At 35.5% G+C, this 22,544-nt stretch overlaps 1 protein-coding gene across 3 annotated transcripts in view; it reads right to left on the bottom strand.

Moving 5' to 3' along the window:
- Positions 1-22,544, bottom strand: part of Sos2 (SOS Ras/Rho guanine nucleotide exchange factor 2) — a 93,778-nt gene that overhangs the window by 34,139 nt on the left and 37,095 nt on the right. For 2 of the 3 annotated variants that reach the window (XM_087208073.1, XM_004835579.3), the window contains 6 exons: positions 17,099-17,230; positions 15,760-15,924; positions 13,930-14,133; positions 10,105-10,248; positions 6,995-7,105; positions 2,113-2,211 (listed from right to left, as the gene is read on the bottom strand). In XM_087208073.1, the coding sequence (XP_087064199.1) occupies positions 2,113-2,211; positions 6,995-7,105; positions 10,105-10,248; positions 13,930-14,133; positions 15,760-15,924; positions 17,099-17,230 (855 nt within the window). The remainder of the gene's footprint in view (positions 1-2,112; positions 2,212-6,994; positions 7,106-10,104; positions 10,249-13,929; positions 14,134-15,759; positions 15,925-17,098; positions 17,231-22,544) is intronic. The other variant, XM_087208072.1, reaches the window with a different exon arrangement.

Below are 22,544 nucleotides of genomic sequence, written 5' to 3' on the forward strand. Positions count from 1 at the left end.
ACAAAAAGAAAAATGTTATAAAATTAACTTTAAAATATGACAGTAATCTTTAATTTTAGGTAAACTGTATATGGTATCATGTAATTTTTCATGAGCTTGAACCCATATTCACTGACTTTCTTTAATATCATCTTTTGCGATGTTATTAAAATCTTTTGCTATTTTAAGTATCTTATCTTGGCTTATCTTTCCATTACAAATTTCTATTTGCTCTAATTGTTGCTGTATATGAATTAAAACACAAGATACACCATATTTATTTCAAGGATCATAGCTTCATTGACCAAACATGGGTGGTTTCTCTTTTTTATTCATTCTTTGATTATTAAAGCAGCTAGTTATAAAATAGTATCTGCTGCCATTAGACACAGGTTTTTATCTTATTTACTTTCCCTTGATCTTTAAAAGGCAAGAGTTATTACCAAAGTAGTCACATGAGAGGTGGAGACTGTCGGCAATCACTCATTCTCATTTCCCTGCGTCACTGCCACTGATTCTCACGGATCCCAGCAAGCACTTGTCCAGTAAGCACTTGTGCCTACTTTCAGATTATTTCCCTTTTTAAAGTATAATTTCAGGATATCCTGCTTAGTAAAATTTTCTTTTCTGACTTATTTTTTTATTTTTTATTTTTTTTGGTACCAGGAATTGAACTCAGGACCTTACACTTGCGAGGCAGGTGGCGGCACCACTGAGCTAAATTCCCGGCCTTCCAACTTATTCATTGCTCTTTAAAAGCAGTCTTCTACTTATGTTATACTGCTTCAGAATACTAAATTGTTAGTTTAGGCAGACTGTTTAGGTTTTTTCCATCAATTACACAGGGTAATAACATTAACATTATTACCAACGATATATTATATAATTAAAATAAAAGCCAGAATAATTCTATGTATATCTGCATGAAGAAAAACTATTCATAAAAAGGATTGCAAGCTTTATACAAATACATAAGCAGCTCCAGATGTTTACTTAGATTTCTAAAACTTTTTAAAATAATGTTCATGGTTTTCTTAGAAGTCCTATCATTAGGTGTATAGTTGCCATTTATTTATTTATTTATTTATTTTTGCGGCACTAGGGATCAAACTCAGGACCTTGTGCTTGCAAGGCAGATGCGGCACCACTGAGCTATATCCCCGACCCTATAGTTGCCTTTTATATTCGCAAACATTTACAATCTTGATTCAACTATGTAGTTGAAATTTACTTTTTTCCCTATCTGAATGACTGCAAGGTTAGTTTTACAGCTATGTCTGTATCCAAGATTAAAACACTGACTATGATAGCCAGACTCAACCTGAGGCCACAGCTAGTACTTAAATTAACTGGCTAACTACACCTAGCCAATGTGATTAAGACTAGTGATTGGTCAGTAAATTAAAGACCTACTTTTTAAAAACAGTTATACATATATATGGGTGTGTAAGAGAGAAAATGTATATGCATACATATATACATATAATATCCCTTGGTCCAGGGATGTAGCTCATTGGTGTAGCGCCTGCCTGGCAAGCACAAGGCCCTGAGTTCAATTCCTGGCACACAAAAAATATTCCATATAATATACCTCAATGTGCTCCTTGGTCCTAACAATGAGAGGAAGAATACAACACTGCATATCAACTTCAAAAATGATTTTCTCAATAAGTTAAAACAAGACAAAAAAATTTACAACAATGCTATACAAAAATATTACTTATAGTAAAACAAGTTAAAAGACTACTACTCTGTGCTTTCAAAAATTATTTTTAAAAAGTAAACTCTTTTCTATTAGTTGGTAATCCAAGATTCTATGTAAAAAAAAAATGACAGATAAAGCTTGGTTTTCCTCTCTGTCTACCACATGGAAATGATATGAAGATGAGATATATGGGATTTTCTCCAAGATCCCAGAAAAGTTAGAAATTTTAACATATATATTGGGGTACTGGGGATTGAACTCATATCCTTGCATATGTTGATAAACACCTTATTACTGAGCTACATCTCAGTGTGAAGATATTTTATTTTTATGAATAAAAAGCATTAAATAATAGTATGATCAGGTTAAAAACTAGTATTAGTCCTCAAAAATACATATACTTTGGGCCCATTAAGTTTCTGCCTTACCTTTAATAATTCAAAATAATGCCAACAATGATACACTGGTACCAACATAAGGCGTGGAAGTACATAGCGGACTGCCTCTTTAAAGCCATCAGCAATGGACTGCAAAGCAAAAAGATATAATAGTGTATTTCTGATATCAAAGTTACATAACAGAGGTGCCAAATAGAAAGAGCTTTTAAAAATATAACACACACTTATCAAAATTAATGGAAAGCACAACCTATTGTAAAGGAGGTAAGTCATTTCCTCTCTTTTCTACTCATATATGTATGTATAAACTTATACATACATAATAAAATAAGTTTTAAAAATAAGTTTAAGAATAGTATTCCAGGGCCTGGAATTTAGCTCAGTGGCACCACAACTGCCTGGCAGGTGCAAGGTCCTGAGTTCAATTCCCAGTACCAGGAAAAAAAAAAAGTCTCCCATAGCTTTTCTTTCTTTCTTTTTTTTGGTACCAGGGATTGAACTTGGATCCTTGCGCTTGCAGGGCAGGCAGCAGAACCACTGAGCTAAATCCCAGGCTCACCATAGCTTTTCTTCAAACATATGGGCTTCCATATACCCTAAAAGAATTTTGAAAGCTATGTACTTCCTTGCACATTTTTATATTATCATCAACAATGTTTTGCCAGGGATTTAGCTTAGTGGTGCCACTGCCAGCCTCCCACGAGAAAGGTCCTGAGTTCAATCCCCGGTACCAAAACAAAAACAATGTTTTAAATAGTTTCAAATGATGTATTTTAAAAATGATGTATTGTAAAAGTGACTTAAATATACCTAAACAAATAATGACTGAATAAATTTCAGATTTAGCTAACCTAATTTATTAAAAACATTTGGGATATAATTTAATTGACAAAGCCAATCTTCACTGACAAAACAGCCAGATCAAATTTAATTCCTCAGAAAGCCTAACTTCATCCTTAAATTCAAATAAACACATATCATTATCTCAAGGAGTTGAAGCACCTGAAAGGACTTTTAAACTGCTTCAAACACAGTATATTCAGGTATGAGATATAAACCTCCCCTCTATCCCAAATGAATGATGAAGCACCTTTTAAAAAAGCTAATACTTGTAACTGATAAATCTCTCTTAATTCTTAGATAAATATGACAAACACAGAAATAACATTTTGCTACCAAGAATTTTTAACAATTACCCCACACCCTTCTTTTGGAAACTCTGACTTTATGCTCAATGAACTCACACGAACAATACTTTTTTTTTTTTCCCTAGTTGGTGCCCTGGAGATTTTTACATCTTGGATCAATGCATAATTAGGAAATTCAACATGGCAAGAAGAAATGTGCAAAAGAAGTTGGAAAAGGAAAATGTAAAATATACAAACAAGGTCTCAGGCAGACTAGGAACTGGTTCCCTTAAAGCTATCTGTGCCCCTTGAAAATCTTAGCGTACAGTATGATACACTCCAGATTTGAAAAACAATTCTCTGTAGAATAAATGATTTTATAAAAGTTATAAGGGACTTAAAAGTTACTCATGCTAATTTCAAATGTCTTTAAAGTTGTTTTACTGGTATTTCTCTCCATAAGACAAATACTGACAAGACCACTATTTAAAGTGAGAATCTGATATGGTTCTTTTTAAAAAATATCCTCATAAACTCTCATAATTCTCATATTTTATTAAGTAAAGTATAATTTGTTCAATGAACTTGTTATCTGGTAGCCAGACTTGTTACCAAGAAATGCAAAATAGGTTCTCAGTGGTAGTGTGTGCTTAGTATTCAAGAGGGCTTGGGCTTGATCCCCTGTACCACCAAAGTGTGTGTGTGTGTGTGTGTGTGTGTGTGTGTGTGTGTGTATGCATGTGATTTTCTTTTTGCTAAGGTCTGAAAGTTTGTTTTCCTTCAACATTCATGTACTGAAGCCAACTCTAAGAAAACAGATTTAAGATGTGAGGACTTTTAGCACAGCTGGGCAGAGCACTCAAGCCAGGATTAGTAACCTGAAAGGAGGGGCCCAAGGGAGCTTCTTTGCCCCTTTACGATGTTAGGACACAGTGAGAAAGGGCCATCTATGAATCAGAAGAGCAGCCCTTTATCAGATACTGAATCTGCCAACACCTTATCTTGGATTTACAGCCTCCAAAACTGTGAAAGATAAATTTCTCTTGTTTATAAGGCACCAAGTCTAAGGTATTTGTTACAGCAGCATGAGTGGACTAAGACAGCATTAAACTAATTACTATAGTGATTTGAGTTACTCTGTATATTTTATTTTTAGTCTTTTAACTGCAATCAATATGAAATTAGTCTATAAAAACCATTTATTTTGTTCATTTTCACTGAAATGGTTACTAAAGAACAATCCAAAACTTTTCAATGTGTATTTACAGTGTACAGAGTCATCTGATAACATGAGCTGACATTTATCGAGGGCTTAATTTGTGCCAAATGTCCTTTATATGTATCATCATTTAATTTTCATAATAATTATAAGAGGTACACATTATTTTCATCTCCACTGTTCCAATGAGGAAGCTGAGAGCAAAAGATATGTGGCACAATTATCGCCTGCCCCGAAGCCAGGATTTAAGTTCATTTCCTTAAGTTATACTGCACAGCTTTTAAAGATTTTTTAAAAATTTATTTTCTTACTTATTACTTACTTAGGCAAGCAGTACTGGGGACTGAATCCAGGGTCTCACAGGCACTAAGCTAGGGTTCTACCACTGAGCTACAACTCCAGCCCTATAGATTTTTTTTTTTAAATGAAGCACTGCTTCACCTTAAATTGAATTAATTTTTTTAATACAGTACAAATGAGTTTGGCCTGAAAAAGGCTTTTATATAACATTTTAAATTTCATTAAAAATCTAGGGCAGTAACTTAAAATATCAGGTCTTAAATACCATAGCAAGAATCTCTAAAATAACAATGAAACAAGCTAACTGAATTATTCTGCAAGGTTCCCATAAGCGGATATATGTTTAACTAATGTTTACTTTATGGTTTATATGAATATGTAAGATTTAATTTAATTGGGGAGGGAGTGGGGACTGAATTGTAGGCTTTTTCACTGAGTACATCTTTTTTGAGATAGGTTGTCATCAAGTTGCTAAGTTGTCTAAGCTGGTCTTGAATACTTCTGCCTTAGCCTCCCATTGTACCACAAGTGGCTCAGGATTTATTTTTTTTAATTCCTCCTTTGAAGAAATTTTGAGAATCAGGTATAATTTTTATTTTATATTGACAGATTTTTGAAAATAGAGTTGTAAATGAAAATAAAAGGAATTCACAGTAAAACAGGGAAGGAAAAGATGGCAAGTTCAGTTTTAAATATATCTACAGGACATAACAGTACCTACAGGATATTAACGCAAATCAGTTCAAGGCAGCCAGTTACATAAAAGTGTACCTACAGAGATCCACAGTCTCTTGCAGAAGAGAGTTATGGCTTAGAAACACAGGAAGTGACCAGCGTAACTGATATGGATGAAGTCACCAAAGGAGAGCACCAAAGGACAGAAGAGTAGGGGCTGGTAACAGAAGTTTGATAACAGCTACAATTAAGAAGACTGACAAAAACAAGGAGAAAGAGTATCACAGAAGCCAGGCATTGGTGGTGTGGTGGTGCACACCTATAATCCCTACACTCTGGGAGGCTGAGGCAGTAGGACTGTAAATCTGAGCCCAGCTCAACCCAAGTTCAGCAACTTGGCAACTCAGTGAGATCCTGCCTCAAAATTAAAAACTAAAAAAGAGCTGAGGATGAGGATGTACTTCAGTGCGAAGCCTCTGGGTTTAATTCCTAGTACTGCAAAGAATGGACAAAAACCAACAAACCAAAGAACAAGAGTATTATGGGAACCAAGGGACAAGAGGGGGATTAACAAATATTACGGACATAAATATGAAATTAAAATATCCCCTGGACTTGACAAGTCAATTGTCAAAGGCAGTTTTTAGTGTTATATCCTGAGTAGAACACAGATGATAGTGTTTTGATGAAGAATGGGAAAAAATATTAAGATAACTCACTGCAAAGTGAAAATAGGAAAATTTGGAGTAACTAGAATGAAATAAGCTTATTTATTTGCGTAGTTTCAGACAATACAGATTTGATCTTATTCATCTGCTGGAAGAGTCAAGCTAGATGCTCTAACAGTCAAACACCACCGATACCAATGTAACTTTTGTTGTGTTGACAGTTTATGAAATCACATAAAAATATAATTTTAATTGTCTCTTCCATTGATTTTCACTTTATCTAACTGCATTCCTAAACCAATAAATCCCTCTCAATACACTATCTACTGATAGAGAAATCAGTATGTGTATTATGAGGCTCTTTTCTTTATGATTTCTCCAAATATTCCTCCTGTAGAGAATATGATAGCTCTCCAGATTCAACTGTGTATCTCTGATCTAGAATATGCCAGATGCTTCTATGGTCATTCAGTATTTGTGGTGGTGTACTATTGTAAGATTTCAATAGGCTGGACATAGTGCCTCACACCTGTAATCTCAGCACTCTGAGAGTCTCAGGCATGAGGATCACAAGCTCAAGTTCAGCCTGAACAATTTAGCAACTCAATGAGACTTGTCTCAAAATTTTAAAAAATTAAAAAGGACTAGGAATGTAGCTCAGCGTGAAGATCCTAGGTTTAATACCTAGTACCACAAAGAAAATTTTAAAAAGATTTCTACATTTAAAACAGACTAAAGTAACTTGACAGAAACCAGAAGCCAATCTAAAATAAGTTTAGATTGAACAAGGTTTGAAGGACCGATGGAGTATCTTTTCAACTGCTTTATAAAAGGATTCTAGAATTACAAATACTTGAAGAATAAGATAGTTAAATATTTCTTATATTGTTTTATAAAAATAGGAACATTCGATTTAAGTTTACCTGAAAGTGCAGAGCAACTGTAGGTCTGGCCATCAGCTTACTGAAATGTTCATTATATGCTGGTGATAGAATGTCCTGTGATAATGTTTCATAAGGATCAAATGCTTGCTCCTATTTTTTAGAAAATAAAAATGTGTCAAGTCTGAAAGAATATCTTTTCTACTAAAAGGGTACAGATTACTTAATGGCAAAGTTTTGTTCAAGTCTTCAACTAGGTTTCCTCACTTTTTGCTCTCTACTTTTCAGGGTCAAACATTAACTATGGCTGCAACTAATAGATCTTTTAAAAAATGTATGTCTTACAATGGGACTGTCTTTGTGGTCACAAGCATCAAACCATTCAAATACACATTTTATCCCCAGTAAATGGAAAGTATGTGTAGTAAAAGGCTGGAAACTCAGGCGGTTACTTAGGTTGAAATTAGTTTACATTTAAGATACTTTAAAAAGAAGCAAAATTATTTGCTCTGTTTTATCTAGCCTATCTTTTCCAAAGCTGGAAAAAAAAAAGAGCAAAGGCAACATACAATAAAATAAGAAAGGAGAAATTTTCCACAGTTTGTCCACTGTTTATATTTAAATAAATTCCTATTTTCCACTAACCAATAATCTCAATGTTTAATTAGATCCAAGAGATGTGTTTCATTTTTGTATCTTAAGCCACAAAACATTGTTTATTTCCCTCCCCAGAAAATAACTACTGGCAAAGATATGGAGAAATTAGAATCTTTATTCATTACTAGGGAAAAGTAAACTGAAGCAACCTCCATAGGAAACACTTTAGCAATTCTTTAAAAAACAAAATACAGAATTACTATATGACCCAGTAATTCTGCTCCTAGGTATATAACTAAACAACTAAAAACACTGCAACATTATTCACAATAGCTAAAGGTGGAGATGATTCAAGTGTCCATCAGCAGATGAATGGATACACAAAATGAGGAATAGGTTAAGCATCCCTTATTGGAAATGCCTGGGACCCAGAAGTGTTTCAGATTTTGGAGTTTTTCAGATGCTGGGACATTTACATAGGCTTCATGAATTGACTATTCCTAACCTGAAAATCCAAACTACAAAATCCCCTGAAATGCAAAACTTAATTGAATGCTGGCTCAAAGTGTCTAAAATCACTCAAAGTGTCTCAAGTTAAGAGTATTTTATATTCGAATTGTTCTACCTATATATACATGAAATGGAATATTAGTCTGCCACAGGCAAGAATGACATTCTGATACACACAATGACAGATGAACTTTAAAATATTATCTTAATGAAATAAAGACATAGAAGGATAAATGCTACATAACTCCACTAATATGAAATATGTAATGTAGGCAAATTCATAGAGATAGAAAGTAGACTAGAAGTTACTAAGAACTGAGGAAGGGAATAATACAGAGTTACCACTCATTGGGTAGTTTGTGTTTGAAATGATTTAGTTTTAGAGCTAGACACTGGTGATGGTTGTATAATATTATGAATTTAGTTAATAACCAAACTGCACATTAAAAATGGTTAAAATGAAAAATATTATGCTTTATATATATATATAACCAAAACAAAAATACAATATTTTTAGAACCATGATATCTTTAGGAATAGAGCAAATTAATAAGAGACTATCAATTATTATGATAATACAAAAACACTCTACTAAGAATGAAGACTCAATATTTCAGTTAGGCATCAGTAACTGAGTAATTCCATCTTATTAGTTTCTTTGTCCTACAAAATGGAAATAATAAATTATGTTTTCAGAAAATATACAGAGATCATAAAATTTGGTAATTTTTACATGAAATCTAAAGACAGTACTCTTCTAACACTGTTTTCCAAAAGAAAGAAAAATGGCCAGTGAGTATGAAAAGGTGCTCTACATAATTTTTTTAAAAAGCAAAATTTAGGGCCGGGGATTTAGCTCAGTGGTTCCGCAGCCTGCCTTGCAAGTGCAAGGTCCTGAGTTTGATCTCCGGTACCAAAAAAAAGCAAAATTTTTTAAAAATGAGACTTTTTTCACATTAAACTGGCAAAAATGAATGGGATAATACCCAGAGGTAGTGAAGGTATGGGACTAAAGAGGAAGAGGACTTGAATACACTGAAATTGGCTTGGCAAAATGTTTCAGAGTTCTAAAAACATAGCTGGTCTTTGGTACTACAATTTTACTTGAAGGAATACATCCCCCCAAATTATTAGACTATGAAGGCGTAGTACAAATATGTTTGTTGCAGTGTTGTTTATAATAAAAAGGAAAAGTCCTACAAGCTTATGATGGTTATGGTGTCTCCATACAACAGGGCATTATTTATATTTAAAAATTGTGTTAAAGTATATTTATTAACATGGACAATGGTCCTGATACAGGAAAGGTATATTATTTATAAGGACAAGTAAATGTTATGAGGTTATCTCTGGGAATTTCAAAATAGTAATTTTTCATTTTATTTATACAGTACTTGTTTCTAGGTTTTTTTAAAGTATTTTTTTTAAAAGCCACATTACTGGGCTGTGGATTTAGCTCAGTGGCACCGCGCCTGCCTTGCAAGTGCAAGGTCCCGAGTTCGATCCCCGGTACCACAAAAAAAAAAAAAAAAGGCCACATTACTTTTATAATCATTTAAAAGAGAATTTCTTTCACTTGAGAGAAAATTATAAAACCTTTGTATTTCTGAAAATTAAGTCTAAAATACATGTAACTAAAAAACTAGCCAATAAAATTAATAAAATTTATTTTCCTTCATCTTAAAATGCACTGATCAAGAAAACACTAAGTTACAACTCTAATATATAAATTTTCACCATATTACCATAAACATTATATATATTATGTATATACAATATAGCATAAACTAAAAATATGGACAATGTAATTTTAGTTTGCTACTGGTTGAATCTTAAGTGTTTTATAGTAGCCAGCAGCAAGCAGTACCTTCTAATTTTTACAGACTATCTTACTGAATTTCTTTTTTTTGGTACTGGAGATCAAACTCAGGGCCTTGCACTTCCAAAGCAGGCAGCGGCACCACTGAGCTAAATCCCCAGCCTTGAATTTCTTAATATAACACTGAAAACTTTCATGAGAACTTAAAGCAGTTTTGTAAACTTACTTCTGCCAAATCCTCAAAACAGCTGCCCGCTAAGGGATGAGGACTGCTTTCATCAGTCATTTCAACTGTGTCTTCAATCAAACCTAAAAGTTTCACAGTCAATTCATGTATATCTGAAATGTTACTAAAAATCTTTTCAATATCCTGAAAAAAGAAAAAGAAAGGAAATGTAAAGGCAATATAAAGATAATTATGTTCAAAAATTACTAAATATAAATAGAACATAGGTTTTAAGGGTATATATTCACCCAATCTCATACTAATATATTCCAATACATAGTGAAAGTCAATTGTGAGTAAAATATTTTGGAGAGAAAAATATTTTGTATTACAGACAGTAAGAATACTGGAAAATATAGACGCTAAACATACAAATCTTAGACAATTTTGTTCCAAAATTGTAAAACTTCACATTGTGAATGATTTTAAGCAATTTTTTGGTTTCTGTTTTTGTGACAGGCTCTCAATATGTAGCCCAGGCTGATCTAAACTCCCAATTGTCCTGCCTCTGATCCCAAATGCTGGGATTACAGGCGTGTGCCACCATGCCCAGCTCTAACCAATGCTTTACATAAAGAATTTAGACTTTTGTGTACTTTAAAAACTGGCTAAAATGATAAAAGACTTGGCTAGGGTCATATAGAAGATAGTCAATAACAAGAGCTGGGACTGGAACAAAGGTAACTCCTAATTCAGTTAAAATCTGGTTCTATAATTAACGGCTTTTGGATATAAGAAGGAATTAAAGATTTTGTTCAAATTTCCATGTGTGAATTACATCTAGGTTAAAACAGGTTTGAGCCCTCTGGACATAAACAGATCATAATGACTGACTATCCAGGATATAGTCAACAATTACTCACCCTAGCATCTTGTAATGGAAATACAAGCTCTGGAACATGACAGACTTGAGCCTAAATCCTGGCTCTATCATGTGTAGTATATGAAATATGTTTGACCCTTGACCCTGTAGTGGAGTGGAGTGGAGTGGAGTGACCCTACAGTGGAGCTCCTACAACACTGGGAATTTTCTGATTAACAAGAATGTCTTCTGTTATTCATAATTAACTCCTTTGATAACTCCTGAGTTCAGGCTAATAAGGTAAAATGGAATGCCCTAGATAGTACCAGGATGGGGCCAGTCACCAGAAAGAATAAATGATTACAGGATTAAAGGGTGGAACTTTCAACTCCACTCAGTGACCTCTAGCGGACAAAGAGAGGTGAGAATAGAAATAAAGCTCTATAAAAACTCTTGAACAAAGAGTCTTGTTAAGTGACCCAGTAACTGAACACACAAGGTGTAGGAAAGGGAGACTTTCTGGAGGAGTCATGGAAGTTGTATGCTCCTTATACCTTGCCTTATCCAGTCATCTGCTGTTCATGTGTACCCTTCATGACGCCCTTTATAATACACTGGTAAACATTAGTATTTCCCTGAGTTCTGTGAGCTGTCCCAGCAAACCAACTGAACCAAGGATATATCACAGGAACTTCAGTTTGTTACAGCCTGTTAGTCAGAAGTCACAACCTGAGATCTGCAGTCAGCAGCTGAAGTTCAGGGCAGTCACACTGGGACCAAGTCCGTTACCTGTGGGATTGGACACTATCTACAATGTCAGAGCTGAGCTGAATTATAGGACACACATGTGGTATCCATTGAAAAATTATTACTAGTGTGTGGAGGAAAAAATCTCACATCTACTCATAAAAGTATTCTGGTTGTATGAGATTAGAGAGGAAAAAGTTTGTTTTTTCCTTTTACAGCATGCTAGGTGAGTGACCAGAGTTAAGGATGGTAACCTCAGCTACTGTCCCTGGGTACTTGTTATGTTCCAGTCACTCTCTGGGCCCTGAGTGTACAGTCTCCTAACAGTCTTAATTTCACAGATAAAGAAGGCAGAGGTATTGAGGAGTTAATCTTCTCATAGTTACATATCTCATAGGGTTGAGGATTAAATGATTCTTTTTTTTTTGGTACCAGAGATCGAACTCGGGACCTTGTACTTGCAAGGCAGGTGGTGGAACCACTGAGCTAAATCCCCGGCCCAGTTGAGGATTAAATGAGATGATTTCTACACAATACTCTTTGTACATATTAGGTTCTCCACAAATGTGAACTTTTTGAAGATAGGGCCGAAGGTTCCTGAGTAAATTAAGATCAATTCTAAGTCATTCATCTCTTTGTCCAATTTGCTAAGTACTATGCTCTGATTTAGACAGTCTTTAGCTCAAAAGTTTACAATTTATGCTTATATGGATGAGATTCTCACTTTCTCTTGACCTTTAGTATTACAACTAAAATTTTCTACCAAACCTGCACTAGTCCAGTAAAAAAAAAAAACCCATATAAATTCTTCAGGAAAGAAAACTGATGGGACACAGAAAAGCAAAGAAGGTGACATTAGCAGACAGCATTTATTAAGCTTTTATTCTTCATATCACCATAGGCTAACTCTGTCATAATGTAGTGTTCAAACTGAGTGTGGTAGCATACACTTGTAATCTCAGCTACTCAGGAAGCTGAGGCAAGAGTATGCCTTGAGGCAAGGGGTTCAAGTTCGAGTTCTCTAAGTTAATTAAGTCATAATCATTTGTGTCAATTTTCATAGGCAGAAACCATAATACCTGATCTACATATCTTGTGACATTGTTATGCAGGTCAAATAAAATAGTACAGTACTACCCTGGATACTTAGGGCAGTATATCAGGTGGAAGCTAAACACTGCTGACTAAACACACATACAAAAGAAAAAGGTAAGACAATTGAAACACTTTAAATTATCATTTTAACTCATTCTTTTGGAAAAGCATGAAGCACTTAGCTGTAGAGTATCACACCTATTTCTTCATGTAATAGTTATTTTGGGGAAGAAGTTAGGAGGTATAAGATAAACAAGCTGATCAAACACACAGATACTTAAATCACATGACACAAGAAGAAAAAGAAAAAACATTTTAAGAAAGTATTTGTCACTTAAGAGTTGACTTAGAAGCTACAGAGAAGCCAGGTGTGGTGGCACACGCCTGTAATGCCAGCTCCCTCTGGGAGGGTGAGGCAAGAGGATCACAAATTAGTTCAGTATGGGCAATTTAGTGACTTAGCAAAACCTTGTCTCAAAATTTTAAAAAAACAAAACAAAACCCCCAGGGCTGGGGATATAGCTCAGGGTAAAGGCTCTGAGTTCAATATGGGGGCGAGGGGGGGGACCTCTACTGAAGAAAGGAAGAAAAGGAAAGGAAAGGAAGGTGAACAGGCTCTGAGTCTTCACCCTGCTCATCCTACTCCCACACTGTCTTCAGAGGAACTCTACTTTTCACTGTCTGGTGCTCTGCATAAAGTCTTATTTTTAAAAATTCTACTATTTAAACTATATCTCACTATTATTATTTCAACTATCTCAAAAAGATAGGAAAAAGCATAGTCTTTTTTTTTTAGACTATACATCTTTTTTCATCACTTCCAAATGAATGACTAAACCTCATTAAATCTGGCTAAGTCTCAGATACCATGGAGGAGCAAAAGATTTCATTTGCGTGTGAAACTCCTCTTCTAATTTCGTGTCAAATTTTCATTATCACTGCATTTATTAAATTAGTATAACAATTTAGATATTTTAAAAACCCACAAATACATAAGAGTATATGGCCAGGGACTTAACTCAGTGGCACCACGCCTGCCTGGCAAGCACAAGGTCCTGAGTTCGATCCCTGGTATCAAAAGAAAAAAAAAAGAGTATACTAATAAAATAAATAGTATTACTATTTATGACTTTAAGCTGCTATTTGTTTTGGGAGGTACACAGAATTTCAAAGGTACTTACAGAAGGTTTAAATAACTTTCTGTCAGAAAGAAAGGCTTCTCGAAACACTTTTATGATCATGTTCAGTTCCCGAAGATACTGTCTTTCTTCTGCAATTTCAGTTCTGATGAGGTCATAGTAGTTTAATTCACCTGAAGAACTAGGTTCATCTTCGCACAAAGAAATCAAACCTATATCATCCTGATCAAACATGTCCATCAAAACCTGTGAAATGTAAATGAAGGATGTATAATATTATTTTCCTTACTTTTATAAAATTGTTTCAAAGTATTTGAAATTAAAACATTAAACAATGAGAATTCCATGTATTACAGGCAAATCAGTATTAGAAAATTCAGAAAGAAAAATGAAAAGGTGAAGGTGAGAAACGTTACAATTTGATATAGCAAAATAAATATTACTGGAAAAGAGAAACCTAATGAGACACACACATACACACATTATGTATGTATGCATGTAAATACATATATCTACATGCACTTGTATGTCTACACGTGTGTAACATATACACTCACACATGCATACATGCACACAGACATTCCTCATAGGAAAAGACCACACTTTTGGAGAACAATCTGCATTGGAAACCCCAGCTCAGCCTTTGAACACTTTCCTGCCACCTTGAGCCACCAGAGGAAAATGCATGACTGTGCCATGCCAACCAACGGACAGTCACAGTTCAGAGTCGCCTGGTTCTGAGAATCAGATGCAGGCATCATGTTTCTTTAAAAGCTTCAACACCAAGTGTGCAGTCAAGGCTGAGAAAAACCAGTGTGTGTGGGCCCTGGACACTTGTCAGGCGTCCCCTCTGAGGTCTTCCTGACCCTCCAAGCCAGAGTTGATTGCTTTCTCTCTGCACCTTGGACTTACCAGCATAATGGTTCAAAACATACTGTGCTGCAATTATTTGCTTCCAGTATTTTTTTTTTTGGTACCAGGGATCGAACTTGGGTCCTTGTGCCTGCGCAGCAGGTGGTGAAACCACTGAGCTAAATCTCTGGCCCTGCTTACAGAATTTTAATTTCACACTAAAATAAAATCTAACACAGGGATGACTCTCTTATTTGATGTTGTATCTTCTCTGCTCAGGACAGTGGCAGGCATATAACAAGTGGTTCAAAGATACTGATTTTAAGGAAAAGTAAGGGAGAAAAATGCAAAGGGAAGAAAAGGAGAAGAGAAGAAAATGGATTCGACTTCCTCCGTCAAGTACCTAATAGCCAGAAAGGCAGACAGATCCATAAAGAAAAAATCATCAGCAGGGAGTAATTCTGAACTACCAAGTTCTTTCCTCTCTGCTTCTGCTTCATTGAACCATTCTGTGACGCCAAAGTGTGTTCTTCAAAATTACTTTTACTTAGAAGTATCAAAGCAGAACTCTCATTCTAAAAATATGAAAATTCAGGCTACTTTTCTTAAACTGGTTTGAGGCTTTGGATATTTTTTTCTGTAGGTAAAAGAGTCTTGATAGAGGAAAACAACCCCTATCTGGTCACACGTTTAAAAACCTGAAAATATCATTCTTCTTCTACTACCAGGAATCATAAAATTTACTAATATACATATACAAAAAAGAACGAGCCGGTGTGGTGGTGTACACATGTAATCCCAGCACTCAGGAGGCTGAGGCAGAAGGATCACTGCAAGTTCAAGACCAGCCTGGGCTACACAGTGAGTTCAAGGTCACCCTGAATTGAACAGAAACCCCCTGCCTCAAAACAAACAAACAAACAAAAAAACCCCTCAAAAAACAAAAACAAAAAAGAATGGGGCAGAGATGACACGCAATCACTATTGTTCAAGTTAAGTTTGATACTTTTCAACACTTACCTTATCTGCACACATCGACACTTTGATGTCCTGCTGAGATATTTCATAATGTCGGATATTAAAAACATAATTACCAGCCAATTTTAAAATATCTGCTGAGATGTACTCCAGTACAGCCACAATATACAGGGACACATGGTAGTCCACTTTATACCCCAAAACTTCCTGTGGAAAAAATAAACACCTGAATTCCAAAACACAGCACTGTCAAGTATCAAACACTTACATACTCCAATTTTACATCCATACTCATGAATAACTTTCTATGAACCAAATGTCTCACCCTATTGGTACCACAAGATACAAAATGAGGCTCTCATTCCAGTGTTATGATTGTTTTGAAAGAGAAACCTAATCTAACAAATCTGCCTCTTCTAACACGGAAATCTTAGGCCGGGCTTCACAAAAGCCTCTTAATGAGGGATCTAAAACAATTTGACAAGTAGCTCCTTTCTTTAAGGATCTTGCTTTAAGACTAGTATACTAGCTAGGTATGCTAGCACAGGCCTGTAACCCCAGGTACTTGGGAGGTTGATGCAGGAGGATTCTAAATTCAAGGTCAGCTTGGGCAATTTAGCAAGACTCTTTTAAAATTTTTTTGAAGTAAAAATTGTAGTTCACTGGCAGAGCACCCTTGAATTCAATTCCCAGATAATGAAATGAAATGAAAATAAAATAAATAAAACCAGTATGTCCTAATTACAGTAGTTTCTACTAGAAGGGAGGGTGTGTGTGTGTCTAGGGGGGATATTCCTGAAACTGCTACAACAGGGTCTTCGAATCCATGTACATCAAGCATATTCTATACACTAAATAATATTCTCTAGCCTACTTTTCCAATATGTATTAAGAATATCTGTGTTATAGATTAATTTAAAAACAGTTCTGAGGCCGGGGATTTAGCTCAGTGGTGCCACCGCCTGCCTCGCAAGCGCAAGGTCCCGAGTTTGATCCCTGGTACCAAAAAAAAGAAAAAAAAAAAGGTTGAAAATCATTGCCTACTACAAAAGAACTAGTGAGGCGCATTAGTCTTTGGAAGATGCCACTATTATTAACTTTTAATATTATCTGAAAGGTAGTCTGATTTCATCAGAGTAGATTGATTTTTATTTTGTTCTTTATTGGAAGAGTGGAATGAGGTTTGAACCCAGACCTCTCACATGCTAAGCATGACCGATATGCCCAACCCTTATTTTCATTCTGTACACGTTAACATAGACATTTATGAGTATATACTACAAATATACATGCAAATACCACTCCAAGAGACCACGTTACAATACTATAAATACATCAATGCTATATAAGGTATTATTTGTTACAAAGAATTTTTTATTACCTTCAAAGAAGGATGGATTTTGTCCACAGGCAATAAAAGAGGATTTCTTCGCTTTCGTTTCTCTATGGCAGATTGTGCATCCGCAATAGCCCATTTATCAATTGGATGAGGAAAGGTCTTTTGAACTCGTTCCTATTCAGGTCATAGCAGTACCATTGTAGGATTAAAAGAAGGGTTCATAAATTTAAAATTCATACAAAATTCAACTTTATTTTCTTTATGCAAATATATAACAGTAATACAACATATTTTGCTTTCTATATTAAATGAGTTTTTAGGTCATCAGAATTATCTAGACTTTTCCACATAATTTCCATAGGCAAACAAAAAGTTAAAGTTTAACTTTATTTTTTGGTACCAGGGATCAAACTCAGAAACTTGCGCATGCAAGTTATGCAGGAAAAGTTAAAGTTTAAAAAGAAAGCTTTAAATACAACAGATGAACTGGGGGCTGAGGATGTAGTTCAACAGCGGAATGCTCACCTAGCATGTGCAAGGCCCTGGGTTTGATACCCAGCATCACACACAAAAACAGACGAACTGGAAAAAGGACAGATACATAGAGTATTCATACATAGACTATTAGCCTGCAATCAGTGATTTTAAGTTAGATTTCTAGGGATAAAATTATTCACCTAGCAGAAGCTGTTATTATGGAGCCATTCTTTGAAATACAAAAAAGATTTTAGCAGGGCATGGTGGTATATGCCTGTAATCAGAGCACTATGGGAGGCCAAAGCAGGAGGACCCCAAGTTCCAGGCCAGTCCGGGCAAATTAGTGAGATCCTGTACCAAAAATACAAAAGGGGGGCTGGGGATTTAGCTCAGTGATTTCACCACCTGCTATGCAAGCACAAGGACCTGAGTTCAATCCCTGGTACCAAAAAGAAAAAAAAAAAAAAAAAAAAGCAAAAGGGAGGCTGGAGATGAAGCTCAGTATGAAGGTCCTGGGCTCAAGTCTCAGTACCGGGACAGAGGGGAAAAAAATTCAAAAGAATAAATATCATGGAAGATCATGTGCATGGAGAAGCTCAAAATGGCTATGGAAATTCAGATGTTGGGGGAAAAAACCCAAACTCCTTGGTTCTCCTAATCTTAAATTTAGCCAATGATTGGCATGAATAATAAGAACTACTGATATCTGAATCAAACTCCAATTTAGCAGCATTTTCTATTTTTAAAATTATATTCTGATTTTAGCAAACTTAGCTATTGAAAAGTATGTTCTCCCTGTATTTATTTAAAATTATTTTATTGGTACATTTTAGGTATACAATGTAATGACATTCATCATTGGAAATTTGCACCTTTACAAAATCTCTCTTGGTTCTTATTTTTCCCCCTTCCCCTGCCCTCCCTTCAACCCTTCCATCCCTCCCTATTTACAAAGGCTTTGTTTCCATTTTCTCATATGAATTCCATTCCCTGCTTTCCATTCCCCTACCCCTCCCACTTCCCCTTCCCCTTTGCCCCTTTTCTTCCTATTTTACATTATCTATTATACCTTTTAGTCCTTATTTACACTTTGTTTCTCATACTAGAGAAACTATTCGGTATTTACACGTGTGTCCTATTTCACTTAAGAGCATCGCCTCAATGTGCATCCACTTAGCTATAAATGTCTCTAATTTCTCATTTTTTATGGCTGAGTAGTACTCCATTTTATTAAAAAAACACATTTTCTTTATCCAGTCTCCAGCTGATGGGCATTTGGGCTGTTTCCAAGGTTTAGCTATTACAAACTGTGCTGCTATGAACATGGGTGCACATATATCACTGTGGTATGATTCTTTTAATTCTTTGGGGAAGATCCCCAGCAGGGGAATAGCTGGGTCAAATGGGATTTCTAGTACTAGTTCTTTGAGGTATCTCCATACTGATTTCCACAGTGCTTGCACCAGTCTACACTCCCACCAGCAGTGGAGTAGGGTTCCTCTTTCCCCACAGCCCCGCCAGCATTTGTTATTGGTTGATTTCATGATGGCAGCCATTCTTTCTGGGGTGAGGTGGAATCTCAGCATTGTTTTCATTTGCATCTCTCAAATAACCAGTGATGTTGAACATTTTTTTATATGTTTATTTGCTATTTCTATTTCTTCATCTGAGAAATGTCTGTTCATTTCAGATGCCCATTTTTGGATTGGGTCTTTAAATTTGGGAGGTCTGATTTTTTAAAATTCTTTATAGATTCGAGATAGTAGACCTTTGTCTGAGGAACAGCAAGTGAAGATTTTTTCCCATATTGTGGGTTGTCTCTTCACACTGCTGGTGGTTTCTCTTGTTGTGCAGAAGCTTTTTAATAAGAAGAGATCCCACTTGTTGATGGTTTGTGCTAGTTCACAGGCAACTGAGATTTTTGTTCATAAAATCTTTTCCTACATCAATGTCTTCAAGAGTTCTACCTAACCTCTGTTCCAGCCAATTCAGCGTTTCTATTTTAGTATATGAGCTGCCAAAGTGAGCACATTTTTTTTTTTTTTGTACCGGGGATCAAACTTGGGTCCCTGCGCTTGCGCAGCAGGTGGCAAAACCACAGCGTTTCTATTTTAATATTTAGATCTTTAATCCATTTCAATTTTAGTTTAGTGCATGGCAAGAGATATAGGTCTAGTTTTAATCTTTGACAAGTTGAAACTCAATTTTTCCAGCACCATTTATTAAAGAGGCTATCTTTCCTCCAGTGAGGGTGGTTGGATCCTTTATCAAAGATGAGATGGCTGAGTGCATCTGGAGTTGTTTCTGCATCTTCTAATCTGTTCCACTGCTCCTCAGGTCTGTTTCTTTGCCAGTACCATACTGTTTTCATCACAGTAGTTTTGTAGTATAGTTTCAAGTTGGGGACTGTGATATCCCCTGCCATGTCTCTGTTACCAAGAATTGCTTTTGTTAATCTGGGTCTCTTCTTGTTCCAAATGAATTTTTGGATTGTTTTCTCAAGGTCGATGAAGTATGTTGCTGGGATTTCCATTGGGATTGCATTGAATCTATATAGCAGTTTTGGAAGTATGGCCATTTTCACTATGTTGATCCTTCCTACCCAGGAGCAGGGGATGTCTGTCCATTTTCTGATATCCTCTTCAATCTCTCTTTTCAGAGTGCTATAGTTTTCAGAGAAGAGGTCTTTGATTTCTTTCGTCAGGTTGATTCCTAGGTATTTCAGTTTTTTGGATGCTATTGTGAAAGGAATTGTTTGCCCTATTTCTGTCTCAGTCAGTCTGCTTTTCATGTAGAGGAAAGCTATTGATTTTTGTGTGTTGAACTTGTATCCAGCTACTCTACTAAATTTGGTTATTAAGTCTAGAAGACTTCTGATGGCGTTCATGGGGTCTTCTATAGAGTATTGTGTCATCTGCAAATAATGACAGTTTGACTTCTTCATTTCCTATCTTTATTCCTTTTATTTCTTTCTCTTGTCCAATTGCCATGGCTAATGTTTGCAAAACTATATTGAACAGGAGTGGGGATGGTGGACATCCTTGTCTTGTTCCTGATTTTAGTGTGAAGGATTTCAGTTTTTGACCATTTAGTATGATATTGGCTGTTGGTTTTTCATAGATAGCTTTTATCAGATTGGGGTAGAGACCGTCTATTCCAGTTTTTTGTAGGGTTTTTATCATAAATGTGTGTTGGATTTTGCCAAATGCTTTTTCTGCATCTATTGAGATGATCATATGGCTTTTGTCCTTGGCTCTACTGATACAGTGAAATACACTAATTGATTTGCGTATGTTGAACCATCGCTGCATCCCTGGGATGAATCCCACTTGGTCAAGGTGTGTAATCTTCTTGATGATCTTCTGCATTCTATTTGCCAGTATCTTATTAAGGATTTCTGCATCTATGTTCATTAGTGAGATTGGCCTATAGTTCTCTTATTCGGTTGGGTCTTTCTCTGCTTTGGGGATCAAGGTGATGCTTGCTTCAAGGAATGAATTTGGGAGTATTGCTTCCCTTTCAATTTCATTGAAGAGTTTAAACAGTAGTGGTGTAGTTCCTCTCTAAATGTCTTGTAGAATTCAGTGGTGAAGCCATCAGGACCTGGGCTTTTCTTAGTTGATAAGTTTTTAATTATGTTTTCAATTTCATTGGTTGATATTGGGTTGTTTAGAATTTTTAGGTCTTCTTCGATCAACTTTGGTAATTCACACGTATCTAGGAATCTGTCCATTTCTTCTGTGTTTTCCATCTCATTGGTGTATAGGTTCTGGAAGTAGGTACTGATGATCCTCTGGATTTCTGCTCGGTCTGTTGTAATTTCACCCTTTTCATTCCTAACTGCATGGATTTGGGCCTTTTCTTTCCTTTTTCTGATAAGGTTGGCTAAGGGTTTGTCAATTTTGTTTATTCTTTTGAAGAACCAACTCTTGGCTTCATTAATTTTGTGTATCGTTCTCTTACTCTCCACTGAATTTTCTGCTCTGATCTTTATAATTTCCTCCCTTGTATGAGCTTTGGGTTTGTCCTGCTCTTCTTCTTCTAGAAGCTTGGAGTTCAGCATCAGGTTAACTGGGCTCACTCTGTTTTCCTAATATGAGTATTCACTGCTATGAATTTCCCTCGGACTGCTTTCATTGTGTCCCATAGATTCTGATACGTTGTATTGTCATTTAATTGAAGGAACTGTCTGATTTCTTCTTTAATTTCCTCTGTGACCCATTGGTTATTCAGAAGTGGGTTGTTCAATTTCCATGTGTTTATGAAATTTTTGTGATTTCTTTTGCTATTGATCTCCAATTTCATCGCACTATGGTTTGATAATATACAGGGGATAACTTCCATTCCTTTGCACTTACTTAAACACGTTCTATGAGCGAGTATGTGGTCTATTTTGGAGAACGACTTGTGTGCAGCTGAAAAGAATGTGTATTCTGATTTTGCGGGGTACAATACTCTGTAAACATCTGTTAAGTTCACTTGTTCAAGAGTTCAATTGAGTTCTAGTATTTCATTACTTATTTTTTGTCTAGTTGATCTATCTATTTGTGACAGTGGGATATTGAGGTCCCCCATTACTATTGTATTAGTGCATATATGACTTTTCATGTCCGTTAGTATTTGTTTTATATAGTTGGGTGCACTAGCTTTTGGTGCATATATATTTATGATTGTCATCTCTTCCTGTTGGATTGTTCCCTTTACAAAGATGTAGTGTCTTTGTCTCTCTTAATCAGTGTTGGTTTGAAATCCACTTCTCACTGTATTTATTTAATGTTCAAATCTTGTAGCAGAGAATAGGGAAACAAATGCTTTTAATTCCAAGGGTCCTTAAAAATCTTAATACCTCAATCACTTCAAATTAATATCTTCCTTTACACTGAAAGTAGTTGCTTTATTATAAAAATAATCTTCAAAAGGTAATATAAAAGCAGTACTGAGACATATTTCTAAAAATCTAAAAATACTTCCATCTAACTGAGGCAAAATGAATATTTGAAAAATTCACATT

The sequence above is a fragment of the Heterocephalus glaber genome, unplaced genomic scaffold (assembly GCF_053883595.1).
Source record: "Heterocephalus glaber isolate CG9 unplaced genomic scaffold, H.glaber_assembly_v1.0 deba00000901, whole genome shotgun sequence".
In the NCBI taxonomy this organism is placed as follows: Eukaryota; Metazoa; Chordata; class Mammalia; order Rodentia; family Bathyergidae; genus Heterocephalus; species Heterocephalus glaber.